This window comes from Myzus persicae, unplaced genomic scaffold, assembly GCF_001856785.1.
Source record: "Myzus persicae strain clone G006 unplaced genomic scaffold, MPER_G0061.0, whole genome shotgun sequence".
NCBI lineage: Eukaryota > Metazoa > Arthropoda > Insecta > Hemiptera > Aphididae > Myzus > Myzus persicae.
In genome coordinates this window covers 316,363-337,430 of record NW_019100914.1, presented here as the reverse complement: position 1 = coordinate 337,430, position 21,068 = coordinate 316,363, and the positions used below count along the sequence as shown (strand labels likewise).

The 21,068-nt window shown below is 26.9% G+C and overlaps 1 protein-coding gene across 4 annotated transcripts in view; it reads right to left on the bottom strand.

The window, feature by feature from the left end:
• Window positions 1-21,068, bottom strand: part of LOC111026800 (uncharacterized protein CG43867) — an 89,416-nt gene that overhangs the window by 52,358 nt on the left and 15,990 nt on the right. For 2 of the 4 annotated variants that reach the window (XM_022304949.1, XM_022304945.1), the window contains exon 2: window positions 20,535-20,765. In XM_022304949.1, coding sequence (XP_022160641.1) covers window positions 20,535-20,720 — 186 coding nt within the window. In that variant the 5' untranslated portion in view covers window positions 20,721-20,765. Of the gene's footprint in view, window positions 1-3,875; window positions 4,113-20,534; window positions 20,766-21,068 lie in introns of those variants that run through there. The other 2 variants (XM_022304946.1, XM_022304947.1) reach the window with 1 other exon arrangement.

Here is a 21,068-nt window from a genome sequence, read left to right as displayed (position 1 = left end):
AGAAATTAAATACAAAATTATATTATTTTTAGTTCAGTTTACTTTTTTAAAATTATATTTCTTTGTTGTGGAAATTTATTTTTGATCTAGATTAGAGGTTACAAGTGAACAATTGGTTTTACCGTTCAATAGGTGTTTTTTATAACGTTTCATGCATCACCTTTTTGGACTTAAAATATATCACTTATCATGTATTATCTTTAAACATCTCGCATTGTGCTTTAGAGAACTTAAGAATATCCTGTATATCCATATTAAACACATCTTTCACAGATATAAATCATGTACTCTTGTTTCCTAACCAACTTCTATGTCCCAGTTATTGTTTGAATATTGTGTTAACATTTCAAAATAATAATAGGAATTGGTATGGGTTACATATTGAGAATCTATCGTATGCCGTGCGAAAAATATATTTTACATTTGAACATAAGAAAAAACATTCTAGAATATATGTCTGGTAATATATTTTTTGGCATAACACGATTCTAGGTCAAGTGTATAAAGGGATGGAAAAATAGCGAAGTTGAACATTAATTTTCAATTTGAAGTTCACATTGGAACTAAAACTACATGATTTCTGTTTACATGCTTTTTATAAGATTGGATATTTATCACGTACTCAAGTATATACAAAACACGAATGAAAAATTGAGAAAAACTTTTTGCAGCCTGTGTACAATATATATGCCGATTTACGGCGATAGTAATATCAAATAAAATGTGTCAAAACAAAACAATACATCATAATTCACAATAGGTTGATATTTGTAACTTAAATTATAATATGTATGATATGATGTATGGTGCAAAATGTATGTATCATTTCAATGAAACATCAACAACAAAAAAACTGTATTCGCACATTGACGTTAGATGTCAAGTCATACCTGTATAATAAAATATGACATACCTACATACACGTTACACATATACGTAAAAATTATTGATACATATCATAATATAACACAATGGTTATTTCAATTCAACAAATTTTAACAAAATCACGACGAGAAATCGTTTTTAGTCAAGTTAAAGTCCGAAGAGACAAAAGATAAAGTACAAAAAAAAAAAAAAAACAATAGTGTAATTTATTTCTCCTTAGGGCCAAATAACACAAGTGGAAAACAACACGAAAACAGTAATAAACGTAAGTCTTTTGGAAACGAACCGTTTGTCACTTTTTAAAAGCTCTCTTAATGATATTGTTAATGGAACCATAAGAGCACTATTATTAAGTCATTACAAAGAGGTATCATTATTGATATCGAATACGTATTAATTATGTAAGCTTATATTAGTTAGGGTTATGTAAGAGTGTCTTTCGGATAATTAACTAGGTTCGAGTCTCAGTGTGAAATGTGTATATCGCACTTAAATATTAATTAAAATCTAGATATTTTCAATTATGAACAACCGTAAAGTATGAAAGATATTCTTCGTTGACAAAATATTAAACAAACACGATCAAAAAAATCATCTAGATATAATGAAAACAATATAATATTATTTATCAGTAGATAGAAACGATACCTGGAAGGTATTGAATACAAAGAGGAAATTATTTTTTCAAAAATATTTTGTTGTTTTAAATGAGTTTCTTCAAAACACATGATATTTTTATCATAACAATATATTGAAATACATTTATAGATATTTTACAGTTCAATATCATATTTTTATAATAGTAGGTAATAGCTTAATACAATTTTTTAAAGCTCCTAATGTAAACTATAAGAGCTCGACAATTATATAAATAATGAATAAAATTTAATTGATTTATTTGAAGTCTACAATGAGTAATCTAGTCGCTAAGAATGTTTTTTATGTTTTGGTGAAAGTTTCAAAAATAACCGAAAATTCACGGTAAACGGGTGGATGCAACTCAAGTCGTTTATACAGTCTAAAAGTTTTTTGGGCACGTGTTAAATTAATTAACTTCCGTTTTCAGCCTTCAGGCCTTTGAAAGCAAAGGAAAAGTTCGTTCAATCATAGTTCTTGTACTCGCTCGCAGCATTTTTATATACTTACACCGTCGTCATATAACAACTCACACACCAACATATAACTTGTTTGAGAACATTTGCGGGTTTGATATTCTGATGAAAATTCGTACGGCCTACTAACTGAGAGACGACCGACAGCTTAACTGGAATGGACTACCGCCGTGTTCACTCAACCGAGCCTGTTCGCAATAGGCTTTTAGAAATGACCGAAGGCGACTATTTTACACAAAATGTATTTACACGCAACGTTCTGAGATTGGATTCTGGTAATTTATATTGCTGCTAATAATGATATGACCTTTTTTTTATTTTTTTATTAAGTATGGTGTCATAAATAACCGGCCAATTGATTAAGCAAAATGTGAGCATATAAAACAATATCAATAAGTAGCTATTAAAAATAAAATTCTTATCAAACTTTTTTTTTCTTCTTAAATTCATTCATAATTATTTTAGTTTGTGAAAAATGAAATACTGTTCAATTTTAAAAACACACTAAGTGGGTACTAAAAAATGTATAAGCACATTACAATGCTCTTAAAATGATTTATTTTACAACAAACAGAAAACGAATATAAAATAATAATAGACACATTATTCATTGAAATTATGTTAACTTCCTAACTACACCTGTCGAAGTGAAAGTGAAACTTTTAATAAAATAACAACAAAAAAATGATGTAAAAGACAACTGAAGGTGGAAATCCAAGCGTATACATTAGATTATGTATAAACACATGCGCGTATGCGACGACCTAAAAAAAAAGACGTCTTATGCGGATCTTTTGAAACCTTAAACCACAACCAAAGAAACCGTATACAACTTACTATAAGGTTTTACAAACATTTATATTTTCAGCTAAGATCACGTAGACAAGTCGGCAAGTTAATTTCTCCTGAGACTGATTCCGGTCGAAGACCTGACGGATTCAATTTCCCACAAATCTCAGGCTTTTAATGAAAAATACTCTTTTATAACTTTTTTCTAAACATTATTTATTTTTAAAATGATCAAATCAGGTATATACTGATTAAAAAATAAATAAAGACTTATTTAGGCACCTAATTGCCGAAAATTAAGTACTAAAATACTATAATTTCAAAACATTTTGGTAATAATCAATTGTTTTAAATATTTTTAAATGTACTCATTATTTTTAATCAAACAAGAAAATAAAATAAAATGAAAGGATGAAACAAATCGCTATCATTACCCTACCTTCATCAAAATCTATAATTTGGTAAACAAAATTGTTACCTATCAGAAGACGTGTACCAACATTTAAAAAGTGCCCATCATATACATCCCACATATCAAAATAACTAATAAAATTGACTGACTAGTAAGATTTTATGTATATCGTCTAGTATACACTGCATATATGTATTGTATTAACTATAAAGTATAAACAAAATAATTCATTTAAAAAAAAATAATATAAACCTACTGTTATATAATAAACTACAGATAAAAACTTTTAATTCTAATAAATTTAGATTAATTTCAACTATATGCAAACTATTTGTTAATAATGTAGAATGTATAAATAAAAAAAAATACAGTTAAATAGTATTTATTTATTATTATTTTTTTTTTTAATTAGCTTTCAATACGCAGGTACGTTGTAACAACTCAACAATTACATATATAGAGTATTATTTATATAAATTCTACAAACAATTTGATTTTTAACTAAATGTTAAATTAACTATGTTAAATATTAATTTTATTTAATATAATGTATCTTTTGAGAATTGTTTTATTAGTGATAGTAATATTCTAACAAATGTATATCGGCACACGAAAAGCATCTTGACAAAAGTAATACGTGTAAAAATGTATATAAAATAATTGTGTGTTAATTTTACCAGATATTCATGTTTTGAAGAAAGTGGTTGTCCCATGATGATGTAGTTTAAAATGTCATACAGTGATCAAATTAATTTTATAATTACAAATCTTCATTTTGACAACAAGATAGTATAATTTGTACAAACACAGAAACTGCAATATCATTCATAAATAATGAATAATAATAATAGTGAAAACTACAAAATACGAGAATTCACGTTGTACGACGGCACCACACGCTTAAGTACGGGCGAACGACTGCGGCCGTTTCGGGACGGTGACGTTTTAGCGGTTGCCTGTCTGTCTGCGTGGACGGCGCAAAATCCGCGCCACTCAGTTTCCGCCCACTACACCTCTTTTTCTCTCCTCTCTCCTAAAAACCTCAAAGTGTACATATAAATAAACGTTTTGAACGAAAACCTTCACAGTTATTACTACCATTTAAATATCAACGCAGACTGGTTTTATTAGTATAATATAAAAATGTTTCTGTAATTGGCATGTATTTTGATGCCAATATGATCCCACAAGTTAAATTCTCTATTATTACGATAATCAATTATTTAAAGGTGGGATTCATAAAATTAACCAGCATGATTCTGTAAAAAAAATTAAATATTATAAATGTTTACATAATAACAAACTAAATTACAATTATTGCTCATGTAATCACTTCAAGGGCTAATTATGAATTTAATCTCAAGTGAATTATTTATAAAATGACACAAGAGTTCAGTAAATGTTTTATTATTATTAATTAAGTAAATATTATGTATATTACTTAAATTAGATCTGAACGAAGTTTTAAGCAATAATTATTTCTACAGACTATAACAGTGTTAGTTTTAAGGGTAAATATTTTTTTTAAATATTTAGTCTGATTTTTACCACCACTAATTTTTAGGTACATAAATAAAACACTTTATAATTATTATCAATTAATTCAGTTCAACAATTTAAAGAATATTAGTTCTGAAACAAATTTAAGATTTTAAAAATGAAACATACATTTTAATACAAACTACATATTAGTAAGTTAATTTCAACAACCATTTTATTCAATATATTATAATAGGTATAGATATAGGTACATGTATATTAAGGTTAATTAAATAGGTTTTCCAAAATCAATAAATTCAACAAAACTTAATGTAATGTATTATTCAAACATTGAAATGAGATTCATTGCAGTTTGAATAATGTGAATAGTATTCAGAAGTTCAAAGTAAAATTAAAACTTAGACAATTTAAAATAAATTTATCATAATAAATAAACAAAAAATGTAGGTTCGATATATAAAATTTTAATGCGGTTCAGTAACCAAATAATATTCTAATCAAATGTATTTGTTTGTAATTAAATAAGTATCTTATGTCATAAAATAAACAAACAAATAGTTTTAAAATTGATAAATGTTGACGATCACTATTTAAACAAAGCATGCTTGCGTAAACTTAATAACAGAATTAGAGAGGATCAGTATGCAGATGATATACATTAGAATTTACATTACATAATATTTAAGAGGATGTCAACGTAACTTTTTGTTTTCTTTCCCTAACACACGTGCGACATGGCTAACTTACGTTCAGCAGAATCAACCTTGTGTTGTCAGCTCTAATATAAGAGTTAAATGACCTATTATCAAACTGATAAAGTTAAGAACCACCTACGTTTTGTTGTTGAATTTTTTATGATATTTCAATTTTTCTGGAATAAATGAACATTTTTAAATTTTAATATTTAACATGCAAAACATTTTCATAAAAATTGAAGTATCTAAAAAATCGAACATGCACGCCCAGACAATATTCATAACTTTAAGTTTTATAATAGCTCCAATAACTCGTAAATCATTGCTATAAAAAAAATATTGGTACTGCTGAACCCAAATTTGGTATGTTGTAGGTACAAAGAGAGAAAACAAATTATATTCAGACATCCTCGTAAGTTACCTTTAAAACAATTAGCTCCTAAAATATGTACTTATACGGAACAATTAAAATGAATCACTCACTCATTAAATTATTTAAGCTACAATTTATAAACTCATTAAGTAGGTAAGCACCTACATTTTGATTTTTTTTAAATATTTAGGATATAGTTCAATAACAAATTAAATTCTATACAATCTATAATTTAACAATTATTTCACACTTAACTTAGTGATAAAAGCATCAAATTATGCCAAAAAATAATTCTAGTACTTATATTTAGTGATCTTACTGTATTAAATATCCATTAACAGATTTACACGAAAACCAACATTTTGTCTTCTAAGATTGCAAAGAAGACATGTAAACATGTAGGTCCGTATTTTATGATAATTTATGGAAAATCACAACCTTTCAACAAACGCGTTAATGCTTAAACACGCGAAGAATATTTATGTTTACAAAACGTTACCAGAAAACTAATATTGATGCAATGCAAAAGAAGCATAATATCATGTAATGTAGTAGCCAATTCAGTATGGAACAACGACCCGTATAGAAATTGTACAGGCACGCAATGTGTCTGGCCGCACGATTTGCGGAAGCTTGGCATTCAATTAAAAGTAATTATTATAATTTTACGTAGGTCTACTATAACTATCGTTTCATTTGAACTAGTTAAGCGTAATAAAACACTAAAACAGGCTAGGTAAAGAATACAATTTTACGAAATTGACTTCGTACATCAACTTAGAAGGTTATAAGCCGTTTATTACTTTTACTAAAATAAGATTTAAAAGGTTATATAGGTAGTAAGTATATATTCGTGTTGAATAAAACGAATTTATACTAAAACATAAATATTCAATCAAAACTAATCATAAACAGATTTTGAAGAAGCGTAGAGAAAACTTTAAGCCATAAAGTTTATTATTAAACTTTTTTTTAATTATGGTGTTTATTGTGATTTTATCAATTTTAAGCTTTCATTTTTATTTTATATTTAAGCAGTAATTAACCATTAAATAACAGAAACTAACACAAAGTATAAACAACAATATTAGTTTTAACAGGTAAAATATTATTCAGTTTTTTTTCAATAATATTGTCTTTTTAAATTAAAATGTTACTGAAAATCATTGGTGCGTTCCAAAATGTATAATATTTAGACCGTCCATCAGAATGGACCGCAATAAACTTTCTATACATTACATAGCGCTTTATATGTATGTGCTGCAACAGCATAATGTCACTGCCATGGAATACCATGGGAGTTGAGGTATTATCAAAATGATTTATTAAAGGCACTACTAGTAGTAACTTTTGGTAGGTCTTGGTTATAGTTTTTTTTCTTTTCCCCTCTATTATGTTTTATAGCAACATATAAATCAACCAATCATACACGCATTACTCCGCTGGTGGCCCGGAATAAGGTTTTATCAATAAAAATTCTTGACAATAGTTTTTTAATTAGCCATAATAAGTTAAGCATTATTAGAAAGTTATAATTATTATTTTTAAATTATTATTAGTATAAATTTCAACCAAAAATTGATTTTATACTTTTACTTAAAGGTTAAAATTATAAGTAGTATTGAAAATGTGTTCCAGTTTTTAAAATATGCGTTATTGATTATAAAGAGGAAAATCATTCATTGATATATTGATATACCTATAGATAAGGGCGTTATGAAGAAATAGTCTACTGTTGTAACACAATAATTACTATTATCCTAAGCAGATTAAAAAAATAACAATTACTCACCTTACCAATACTTTTACAGACTTAAACCATTTAAATTTGTAACGTCACAATAATCGATCAGTAATGAGATGGTAATTTTATATTATACATTAAACTAATACAGTTCAACAAATGATTTTTTGTAATTTTTATTTATGTTTTATTATTATTACGATGAACCCTAAAATGTCCTGGTGTTTTATAAACACCGTTTGTATATTATGTTAACGCTTTTTCACAATTAAGATGAAATTCCCGTCAAACAGTCTATTGACAGATGATTGCGAACGTGGCTTTTTGTTCGAGGGGATGAATTGGTAATGAGAAATAATGAAGACGGATTTCTGGTGGAAAATCGGCTGTAGTTAATCCATTAGACTGACTATGGTTTTTCTCGAAATAACGATGTTTAAATTCAATCTTCTGTGTGAATCTTTCAAAACATTCAGTCACATCAATCTTCTGAATGACGCGGCTTTCTAACGAAAGTCTCAAATCATATTAACAACCGAGCATGATGTTAGCCGATGAGTTGTAACAATTGAATGACAATAATATAGTATATATTGTTTACTACAATATATGCGGTATAGTTTCTATAAATTAAAATCCGTGTAATAATCTATCAATAGTATAATGGAATACATAACTATTATTACACAATGTAATAAGATAAGCCAGGATAATCAATTTAAATTAGAACTGTAGGTATAGGTAGCCAGAAAACAAACATTTAAGCTTAATAGAAACAAATTCATGTCAATATTTTATATATTCATGCAATAAAACAATCGCATCTTAACATAAAAACAGAAATAAAAATAAAAAACAAAATAAATTTTACATTATAAGGTACTATGTCAATAAACGTCGAAATAATGAAATTATTAATTTACTACGCCATTGTAGACATTAAAATGAGAAAGTAAACAATAAAAATAATTAACTAAATTTGTTCAAAATACAAGAAAAACTATTTAACATGCCATGATTTAGTTTTCTTGAGTTGGATGTATTGAAACGCCGTACGTAACCTTAGAAACCCAAGACAAACAAATATAATGTCCATTCTTCAATAATAGGTACCACTTTTAAGTGTTCAGTAATTATTTAAAAAAGTTAATTTTAAGAAAGATTTAGCACTATCGTTGATTCCAAACTAAATAAAAATATCAGTACCTATACCTATAATATATATCAAATGGTTGATAAAATGATATTAATATACTATAATGACATCAAAAAAATATAAATTTAAAATCCCAAATAATTACTTTTCTAAGCTTATCTATTTTATAGCACAAAATTAATCATACATAACAACTAACATATCATTGTTGTAAATATAATTACCTAAAGGATTAGGTAGTACTTATAATATAATCATTAATCTTATATTCTGTTACAACTCATATTTACTTAAACTATTTTGCAGTAATTCAAAACCCCTCATTTCTTCCAGTACATTAAAAACTGTTATTAAATCGAAAAAACGTACATCATAGTAGGCTAATAATGTAAAAATATGAAATTAATCTTGAACGTGCCTTAACTAATTGCACAGCCTGGAATCGAAATTGAGATTTCTAACAGCTGTAAGTACATTCATTTTAAGTGTCCACTCGCGCTCATTGCAACTATAACGAGAAAATTATTAAAACATGTGTATTCCTAAGAAATGTGATCACATTCGTTATATTTATACGAAAAAGAGAAAAATAAATTTTAACAAGAAAAATTAAAAATACTTATTACGCAGTATTTTTTATCAGTAATATTTTTATTTTTATTATTATTACCTAATCAATTAAAATATTAGATAATTAGTAAATTAACTTTTATTACATTTATTTTTAAATTTACCAACTTTGCTTAATAAAATCCTAAATTGTATTTATTGTTTATAACTTTTTCATTCAATTTAATTAAAACATATTTTTTAGACGCAATAAAATGTATCTTCTCTATTTTATATATTATCATAGTATCATAGGTATATAATATGGTAGTCATATTAGTCGCATATAATAAAAAAGGTTTTAAAAGGTAATTATATCGATTATAACTGATTTGACATAAATGATGTTCAATAAGTTACCAATATTAAGTATATTTAAATTTAGTATTAAAAACATAAAATTATTTCATGTTTTAACAGTATGTACTATATGCATTATATTATTGTTAATCAATAACTAAAAAAACAAACAAATTGTAAACATTGTATTTTTTTAGATACTCGTTAGATATTTTGGCATAAATCCAAGTTAAAGAACTCTGGAATCTTTAAGAAAACAATCATCAATGAAAATTCAAAGTAAATTCTTTGCGCGTATTACACTATTACGTGTCACTAAAAATGAATCAGTATGTTAAGCACGTAATCGAGTAGTTTACTGAATAATATGGATGTTATTCAAATTAAGAATATAGGTACACTTCTATTGGGAGTTTTAGGTATCTATACTACAACCTTTTTATTTTATTTTATGGAATATATAAGATACTATGTACCTATTGTACCTACTATAGTAGACATTAACTGCTGGTATTGCATATTGTTAATAACAAATGATTAATAACTAATTGAGATTTTATAAATAAGGTTGTATTTTAATAACTTATCATTTAATTAATGTTATTGATCACACTGAAGCATTTTAAAGCTTAGTATCTATTAACAAGCAAAAACAAATACCTGAAATAATCTTCAATAGATATTCAAATTTGTTTTTATTCAATATTCAATATTAATAGGTAAATTAAAATTTTATCAATAATTCTGTTTTCTAGTTTAAGAGTATACTTTTAGCTTATGGATATACAATACAGTATGGCGTGTACTGTTTTTACATTTCACAATGCTACATTTTCTTTTATAGTTTGAACTATGATTATATAGGTACATTTAAAGAAAATGTGTCAACAATACTTTTCTACAACTTACGCAAATTATTTTGTGAAAAATATGACATATTTCGTACAGTTATATTAAAAGTTGTATATTTTCATAATTTGAGTTTTTTCAAGTCGTCGCAAACAATAGCACACAAAGAACTATAAATTTTCAAAAAACACAGAATAAGCAATAATTTTCTGCACACTTTTACACTTCTATAAATCGAAGCCTAAAGCCAATAAGTCCGTCAATAGCCATAAATATCACCATTTCGCGGTACTCGAAAAATGAATATATGTATATATATGTATATGTATGATATATATTATACGCGGTATCAAAGCACGCGCGGTGTTCGCATACTTTCATTTTGAAAACACTTAGCGAGAAAAACTTCTGAAAACGTAGGGAAGAACCAGATGGGTTTTATCGACTTGGACTAACGTTCAAGGAAAATATATGCGAATTTATAATAACCGATAGGAGTTATTCACCTACAAGAAACAAAACATAAAAAAAAAAACAAAGATGAGAGAACAGTTGGGCTGTCACCGAGTGTGCAATATATTGTAATATTATGTGCATTTTTGGAAGGCTTCCAAGTTACTGAAAGAATACACATCATCCATATGCCAGTTATGAGTATCCGACAGGATGGAAGAGAATTGTACGAAGTAGCAACCAGCGAGTATTTTATTTATGATTAAACAAATCCAAAATATACTAATAATTATGTTATTTTTCACAATACATAAAACAAAACATTTTTTTTAAACTATATAGGTATTAACAGTTACGTAAGGAAAATGCAATGTTAATAGATCAAGCAGGGAAGTCCAATTTTGTCTTAATTATAAATTTACAAACAAAAACCAAATAATGTAAGTTTTTAGCTATTTTCAGTATAAAACATTCTAATTAGGTACTTACTTTTAAAGTTTTAAACAAACAATAGATCATAACTATTGAAAAATTCAATAGAAAACCATTAAATAAGTTATAAATTTAGAAAAACTTAATGAAAGTCTTATAGTCAATTAAAACAATTAATTTGGTAGGTGCTATGGTAGATGGTATACATTATAATAATTAAAACTTTTTAATGCTTTATAGTGAACTTATTGTTTTTTTTAAATATAAACAAAATCTCAATAAATACAAAAAGTAATAGGTACATATTCAAAATTTACTTAGACACTATGCGTATAAAACAAGATAACTAATGAAAACAAATGTTGATACTATAGCATAATATACTTTAAAGATTAAACAACGTTTTTTTTAATTATTGTAATTTTTAGGAATTACTGCTTAACTATATATACTGATACTTTAATAATAAAATAGTATCATATATTATATTATACAATGTTATATTAAGAAATGGTTGAATATGAAAAACATACATTATTCGCAGTAAGATTCTAAAGCGAGTGGGAAGCTATTGGTTTTGCAATAATGGATTTTTGTGCTGAACGCTTTTAAAGAGGAAAAAAGCCCGAAAATGCCATTAGTGAGCCAGAAATTTAACACACAGAGTACAAAAAAAGGTAATTTTTCAGATGATTAAGATTTTTGATCGATTAAAGTAAAAGATTGGAAAATAGGTGTATCAAAAGGGAAAACAAACAAAAAAAATTCATTGAAATCTGGAAAGTAGCCACTAGAATTAACCTGTGGTGTATAAAATGTGGTAATAATAACAAAAGGTAAAAATTAAATTAAATTATTTTTTTAAATTTGAAGTTCTTAAATCATGTACCTATTACAAACATAATTCTTAAAATAATTTTTTTTAAATAGTATATTTTTATTATTAATGCGATTTATTAATTTATATTAAAAAATATGTGTTTGCAGGAAGTCCATTTCAACGGATCATAAGGGTGAATATTTTGAAAGTAATTTCATATTATAGTACCCGGTCCCTATGACTACGTGTGTTCAACTGAGTTTTGGGTACCGTAAACTTTCACCCCTTTAATCCTATAACTGCACCCAAGGTTTGCTGCCATTATACAACCTCTATGCAGGCTAGTAATTAATAGACGACATTTCGGACCCCGAGATAAAGTCCCTTTGGTAGTGCGCATTGCAGACGTCGTTGATGTTTTTCCTCCTTTAGTCTACCCCCCAGAGGATTCACAAATACAAGACCAAAGTTTGACTCACACAATCGAATCTAACCATAGTTATGAAATCTTACACAAAACATTTACTAAAAAAACTAAACCATATAAGAATAAAATGTACATGCACAATTTTAGCAATCATTGTTTACGTACATTATTTCAAAACTGTAACTATACTTTAATTTAATACTTAACCATTTGTGCAGTAAATAAAATGACACATTTATAACGAAAGTAATTAATTATAGTGAATATTTAATAATAAATATTTTTGTAATTGAACATAACATTAAAATATTTGATAATAAGTAAATCTAAAAAAAAATATTGTAATGTTTTTTGCGCGGATAATTTTATGAAAACCTCTAAAAACATTATGTTGTATAATACCTATATTAATACCTATATTAGGTATATACGTCATAGTATGGAAAACATAATCACAATTTATAACACTCTATAGTACATACTATTGTATCGTTCATATTCCACTCCGACGATATTTCTTCTCCCCAATTTTATGTCGTTTACTCTGATAAACGAGCGTTTTGTTTATATTTTAGTAATAACCTTATCTTTCTGAGCATACCAACGTCATAATATTAAAATAAACTCATTAAATCTCCGTCATTTCTAATAATTCTCAAGTATACTGTTGTAGCCTATAAGAGATAATTATCTACGCAAAGGTAAAACATTTTGATAAAATAAAAATATAAAAATAATTGTTTATATCAATTATAGACAATTTTTATGTATTGACATAAATGCAATGAATTCACTATGTACAATTAAAAGTGATATAAAACATCAAACATCAAATGTTTCTATTAATCATTAATTGCAGTTAAATTTTAATTTAATAAACAGTCATCGGTACTCAAATTAAACACACAATATTAGATTATTTAAAATAATGTAACTTTATACTGTAATAAAATTATTTTGTTATGCCCATAGATCTAAGTATAGTAAGTAATAAATAATTATATATACAAATAGACTAAAAACGAAATATTTAAAATTAAAATTAGTTAACCATTTATAATTATTTTACTAGAATGTTTTTATTCATAATCACCTAACACAACATCAACTTTGCATGCAATTTGTTTTTGAATAAGCTATTGGTATTAAGTTATTATATTAATAAATAAGTTAAATAAGTTTAAAATGTATGATAATTGAATTGTTAACCACATAATACTGCATTTTAAACGGCTAATGTATAATATATTTCAATATAAAATTGTAGTTGAGTTGTCTTAATCCATTATACTTAGAATCTTGCACAGGGTCTCACCCATCGGGATAAATGTCAATTCTTATTAGGTTTACTATTTGTTCACGTTGTTCTGTGTAACTTAAATGAATAAGCCAATAAGTGTGTAACATTTTACCGGAACGATAGAAATAGACCTAACAAGGTAAATCGCATTACTGTTATTGAAAATCGTTCCCTAGTGGTTAGCAATCAAAACTGAATTGATATAAACGTGTTTAAGAGAAGAAAAAAATACATCTCATAAGCCCTACGTAGTAGATTACCAGTCTTGAACTATGCGTCTTTGCCTGAAAACTTTTTATCTAAATTAGTCAAGAGTATAAAATAAAAAATAAATAAAGTACGCATTACTACCCTTATTCTCTTTCTCTTTTTACGCTGCGATTTGTCTAACCACGAAACCCTAAAAAAATACACACACACATGCACACGCACGCACTAAGCACCACCTTCATCTACAGGATCGAAGCCAGTCATTTGTTCTTCCATTTTTTTATGAGGTCTTGTGGGGGCTTTACGTATGCCCCAAGGGATTCAAGAACTGTCACGTTTATGCAACAAGACAAGTCCTAAATCTAACTTGACGCTACCTAGGTATATATACACATTTTGGGTTATGTCTATTTGTTATAAACGTATACAAATTATTTCACCAGAAACATAAAGAAAATGTAATACCAGACCAAGAAGACATTTTTAAATTAGAAATAATTATTTTATATTCCTATAGTTATATTCACCTATATTTTACCTAGAACAAACATACAATAGCCAAATTTAAAAACAAATTTGAATTAATTACTTTAAATTTAATTTAATTAGGTAAAAATGTTGGTACACTTGTATATCCTGTGTGGCTGTGTACCTAATTATATAATAATAAAAGCAAATGATTTAGACTAACATTTTCAATTATGAAAATAAGCTGAACCTACCATATTGATAGTATATCATAGTTAAATAGTTTCAAAGCTAGACTAGAAAGAAATAAAGTTATACAAAATCGTAAAGAGTATAAAATAAAAAAAGACGCCAGACGTTAATAAAAGCGAACAGTATATATACTTTGGCAATATTCCAAACTGTTTGTGGAGACTGTTAATCCCCCAGGTGCACAGTATACAGATGATGTCTAAATCCGTACATAAGTCGAGTTTTCCAGGACATGTTTACTTACTAAAATATCCATTTTTATTAAAATGTTGAACCCTTTAAAAATATTTTTTTTCGAATATTTTTATGAAAGGAAACAGACATTTTAAGTTTCAAAATCGTATTTCACTTTAAAAATAACACACACATTTCACACATTCGACAAAAAGTATGGGTAATTGCTAAATAAAACGCTCTACTGTACATTCGGTGTCTAGATAGTCACGTTAATAGATGTGTTAAATACGAATTCCATGAAATAAAATCATTGTATACGAAAAACGATTCTGAGTGAAGGCGGTCTGTCAGGCTATAATATTACAAAGTAGGTATATTTTATGATACTATTGTGATAAAAGTAAGTAATAGTATTACAGTAGATTAAATTTATTTTTTCCGAAAAGTTGCATTTGGAAATATCATTGTGTTTATAAAATATAATAATATATTTTAAAAGTCTCCAAAAATAATATTTTTTCCAAATTAAAAATTAAAATTAAATAGCTCCACAATAACATATTTATTTAACACATATACATTATAATAATTGATAAATAACCTAAATACCTAAAGACAATTGTACAACCATGAAATCAAATTAATGACAGCATACATCTTTACAACATTTAAATCAAACTTTAAAAGAACTAAAAAATTTTATTTCTATAGTTTTATAACCAGAAACAAAAGAAATTACACTACTTGAAAATAACTGAGTATTTTCACAATAAGTTATTTTGTTTAAAGTACAAAATCTTGAAAAAAAGATAGAAATGCGTGTACTAGAATTCAGACGCAATCATTTTTATAATCATTAATGTATTAAAAGAAACCTAAGTGAGAATATGCATAAAAGTTAAAAGGATACTCAAGTCAACGAAAACGGTTAAAAGCACTACTGGACGGGAGGTGCAAGAAGCCAAATCGAGATAAATGGTTCCCATGAGACGAATTGTACAACAAAGTAGAGAGACACCAGGTATGATGCGAAATTAAATAAAAAATAAGTCCCTGGAGGTGTTTTCTTATCGCCAGCTCTGAAAGTTGTTTTTGCATAATGTGCAAGGCTATTCATACATATTTTTGTATTCAAATCTATACCCATGAAAAACGATGTGTTTTTATTCATAAAACGACAATGTCCCACCTTAAGATGAATTATGGTGCAATATAAGAAGTATCAAAAACATCATGTTATCTCCACAAAAAATTTTAATAAAAATAATGAAATAAAAAGATATACATTTTAAACACGAAATATTTTAAATAACAAATATGGCCAACATGTTATTAGATGCATAAACTATATTAGTCGTGAATTCGTGAATTTGTTATAAAAATTGTAAAATTGTTTAAACAATAATAATTAAGAAATTTAAGATACTTTTGTACAGCAAAAATGTATATATCCACCTAGAAAATAATATTATGCACTATGTATGGTTGATAACATTGGTATGGAACATTATAAAAAAAATTATTTTTTTCTTGATGTTAGCTAATAAATTTAACTTTTATCTAAGACTTATTTAATACATAACCGTAATAATTATGTGCGAAACAACAATGGCTAACAAAGTAAATATACTGTAGCACTTACATGAACTATAAAATAACTACAAACTTTAAAAGCGTGGATATGTTTAATTAACATGGACGGGTAAGCTTTCGTTTTAGTAAAGAGTTAAATTTATTCTGTTAAAACTTATTTTTTGGATAATGGAATAACTGCCTAAAGAAATAATACACGGGAAGAATAAAATGGCAAATTAACAATTAATATACAATAATAAAACAAATGTGATTTTTTTGAAAATAACACCTACTTATAATGTATTAATTCTTTATAGTATGTTTAGGACTATAGAATCTCCAATATAATTAAAATAAATAAATAAAAAATATCAATTAGGTATAATATCCTATTTTATAAATAACTTAGAATTTCAAAAACTCTTTAAAATGAATAACTATAGCAAATACTTAAGAGTATAGAATACTTTTATAAGATAATGGACAGGAGTTATAAACTATAAGCATATTGAGGCTGAAAAATGCAACACTAACAAATCATCATCGGTCATTTCTAGAAAATTGAAAATCCTTAATACATATACATTATACTATCACTCGGTTGTAAGTGTAGGCATAATAAAATAAACACGCACACACCAGGACATGGAAAAATCACAATTTAACCAGAGACGCACTTGGTTTACCACCCCTGACCTAAGTCCATTGTACAACAGCAATCAGACTACCTACTAGTAGAATTCACTTCCTTTACTGATTTATAATAATATTTCAAAAGAAATCCATTGGTTTTAATGAATTTCCGGTTTCCTCTCATTTTCCTCTTCGTAAGAGCACGAAAAAAATGTCCTCGAGAAATTGTTGCTCATCATAGGAGTGACAAGTAATAAACGCGACGAGTACGACCATAGTAGCTAAGGGGAAAGTTTTGCAGCTCTCTGTTTTAATGGCTATCTAAGGATACATAGCTACTATGGCAGGAACGCGTATCCCGCTGTAAATGACTCTCGGGATATTTACTGTTATCGTTTAAGTCTAATACATTACATCAAAACTAATCAACAGTTCGAGGAGACCAACAATGGTCATGGCTATTGCTTCATGGACTATATATTACGTCTTTCGCGGTGAAACATTATATATAGTAATAAAATAGAGGAAATGTAATCAAAATGGTTTTCAATTTAATTTTTTGAAGTTCAAAATGAACAACCTAAAATACATTATTTTTTTTTAGCACAAAATATGGATACCTAGTAAATTGAATATGATTTAAACTTCAAAAATACAAATAATTATAAAATATAGAATTCTTTCGGTACTTTATTTTAACATTTAAAATGTTGAACACGACATGTAATTTTACATTTTATCATCCGAACAGTTACACATTTTTTTGAGATTAAAGTATTAATTTGTTATCTCGAACTCGTATTATTATAATTTATTTTAAATTACAATTAACGAACTATTAAAAACTTATAAATTTAAAATATCAAATGTATATGAAATACAATTATTTAAATATATCATGCGCCTTCTCATCATCTACTGCTAAATACAACTTTTATATTTTTGAAATATGGTATATAAGTGTTAGTATTGGCAACCTAAATCATTCAATAGGATTATACAAGTAGAAAAAAGTATACCCCTTCATCAAATACGTGACGGAACGGAAGTTTGAGAGTAATAAAATTCAAACTTAAATGAAATGCCATTTAATATACCATATTATTATCATACACACCCTAAGGGTATCATCTGAATCGCCCTCACAAATTCTACCCTTAATATATATATTTTTTTTTTTTGAACGTGACCAAATTTAAATTATTTTTTATTACTACTTGTTTATATGTACCTACGTATGTGGATAAAACAAAACATAAGACAATATTGATGACAAATCTAAAATCTAAAATTAATAATTTATTCATTTCATAGGCACAACCATTTATAAATGTGTCGATAAAATTAAAGTTTGTTTCTTAGAAATAGTATAAAACAGGTTTTTAAAATACTTTGAAAGGGAAAAATATTAAATTAACATTATTTTACTCTCAAAATATATATAATTGTTCAAAAATTGCATACATTGAATTACATTGTGCATACAAGTGATTTTTACATCATGACGCTTATAATTTTAAATCTCAAATATGGCATCGCTTAATTATAACCTATACCTACGAATATTAAGCAAATTTGCATAGGATGTTTTGATTTATTTTAATTATGTTCTCTGATATTTAGCAAGATGATTTGCTTGCGACTTGTAAATGTGAAGTAATACATAAAAATGATTTGATAAGACGATAAATCGATTTCTATGTGAATTTATAGTGTGCGAAAACGTACCGATTTAATAACTCTGCAATTGTCATATAAGAGAACCCAGGTACACCCATACATACTAAAAATACCAATAATTAGGGCATAAAACTATACGCTTATTGGGCAATAATAACTATCACATAAATGCAGTTACAGTTCAACACGACTGAGGTAAAGGAATAATATGCTATTATTCTGTGATACCTAATACACCATTGCGTGACGTCTAATACGTATTATATCCTAGATGTCGGATACGCGACTAGGGCTATCGTCATTTTCATGTATGTTTCATTAGATTCTTTAAGTTGTACACACGTGAAATGTTATAATTAAATAATACGTCAATAAAATATAAATACAAGTAAATACCTATATTTTCCTAAACTAAAAATTCCTTTACTTTAAATTGCAAATGAAGTGAGAAAGTTGTTTAACTTGTTTTACTGTACCTATACTATATACAATGACAATCATATTAAAAACTTTTGTCTGTATACGACAATTCCATTACATACTGTATACATTATATACCTACTGGACAATTCGTTTATCAAATAACTTATCCATTACACAACAGTGAAGTTTTCAACTACATTTAGCCAATAGTCGTACAGGAAAAATAAGAGTCGGTTTAAAACTGTGATGATAAGCTACACATGTTTGAATCATATTTATAAAAGTTTTAAATTTCAAAGGAAATATGTTAAAAACTAGCTTGGCTACCATTAATAATGTCACACGACAAATAAACAAAGTCTTAGGTTTATTTTTTTCCCCGTTATAGGTTATTTTGTGTTCTACAAATCAATTACCTATATGTTTTAACACATAATAATATTCACATTATAAGCATAAAAAAATAACTCATAATCATATAACACATGTAGGTATATATAATATATATAGAAGCCTAGTATAATTGTAGTTAAATTAAATTCAATACCAAATATCTTGCAATTATGGTACTTGTTATTTTAGAAATTAACGTTTAAGTGTATAAAAAATATTATTTTAAGGTCTAGAACAGGTTATAAAACTTTTTTCTTTAAATATTAATTTTTTTTGAGATGACGTAAAAAGTATAATATAGAGGTCTACAGCCTTGATCGAGGCGAGAAAATATGCACTGACGTTTTACATCCATCAAAAAATAAATAAATAAATAACTGACTAAAACCTACACAACATGAGGATTACATAATATGATTGATGCTGTACCGCTCGAAGGTAAAAAAATCATCCATTATTAAGAAAGAAAAACGGTATCTTTCCACGCCAATAAAATATGAACCAGCCAGGCCAATTCAAATTTCACAATAAATTATATTACATTTTATTTATAACAAATAGTTTGATAAGAGTATAATACACATAATAGGTAAGTGGGAAATCGTTGTTTGTTTGTTTTAGTTGTTATGCTTTAAAAACTTTTCTTCGTTCTTGGCAGCAATAACAAGATCGAAGAAGGTCCCTTTACCACAATGGTCTCTAGAGAATAACGAAATAGTTAAAACCTTCTACATACATTTCACGTCTTTTCGATGTAAAACACGGAGAAAATCCTCTTTGCAGAAGATGAATACAAAAATAAATCATAGCCAGGTCGTTTACGCTTTCGTTTTCAATTATCTTTCCTTCTATATTAGTTTAACTTACCTCGTATTTACTGATGTGTTTGACAGTATCGCCATTCTGCATCAATGACGGATCGATGTACCACCGCAGCTCATCCACATGGTGCCGCCATTCGTCCTCGCTGTTCTCTGCTGCTGAACTACTCCACGACGACCGAACCGACGTAGAGGAACAGTCAGACAAACCACACAGCGGATCAGCCTCCATGTCTAAGCTTTAATTACAGTAGTTGGAGATAATAATGTTGTGCATCTGTAATAACAAATTATAGTTCATATAATATTTATAGAAAATAAGAAAAAAAATACTAAGAAACCGGGTAAGTCGCTCTACGTTATACATATAGTAGTAGTTACTATAGTATATCGACATTCAAAAGGTCACTTTCTTGAATGTGTTAAATTTGAATTGAGTGGTAAATATTTGTTTAGCTATAAAAAAAACGAATCTTAGACAATATGGTGTTTGTATTTTAAAATATTTTGTAATTATGTCTACGAGTAATTTATTATTAGCAATACCATGAAATTATATGAAATAAAATCAATAATGGTA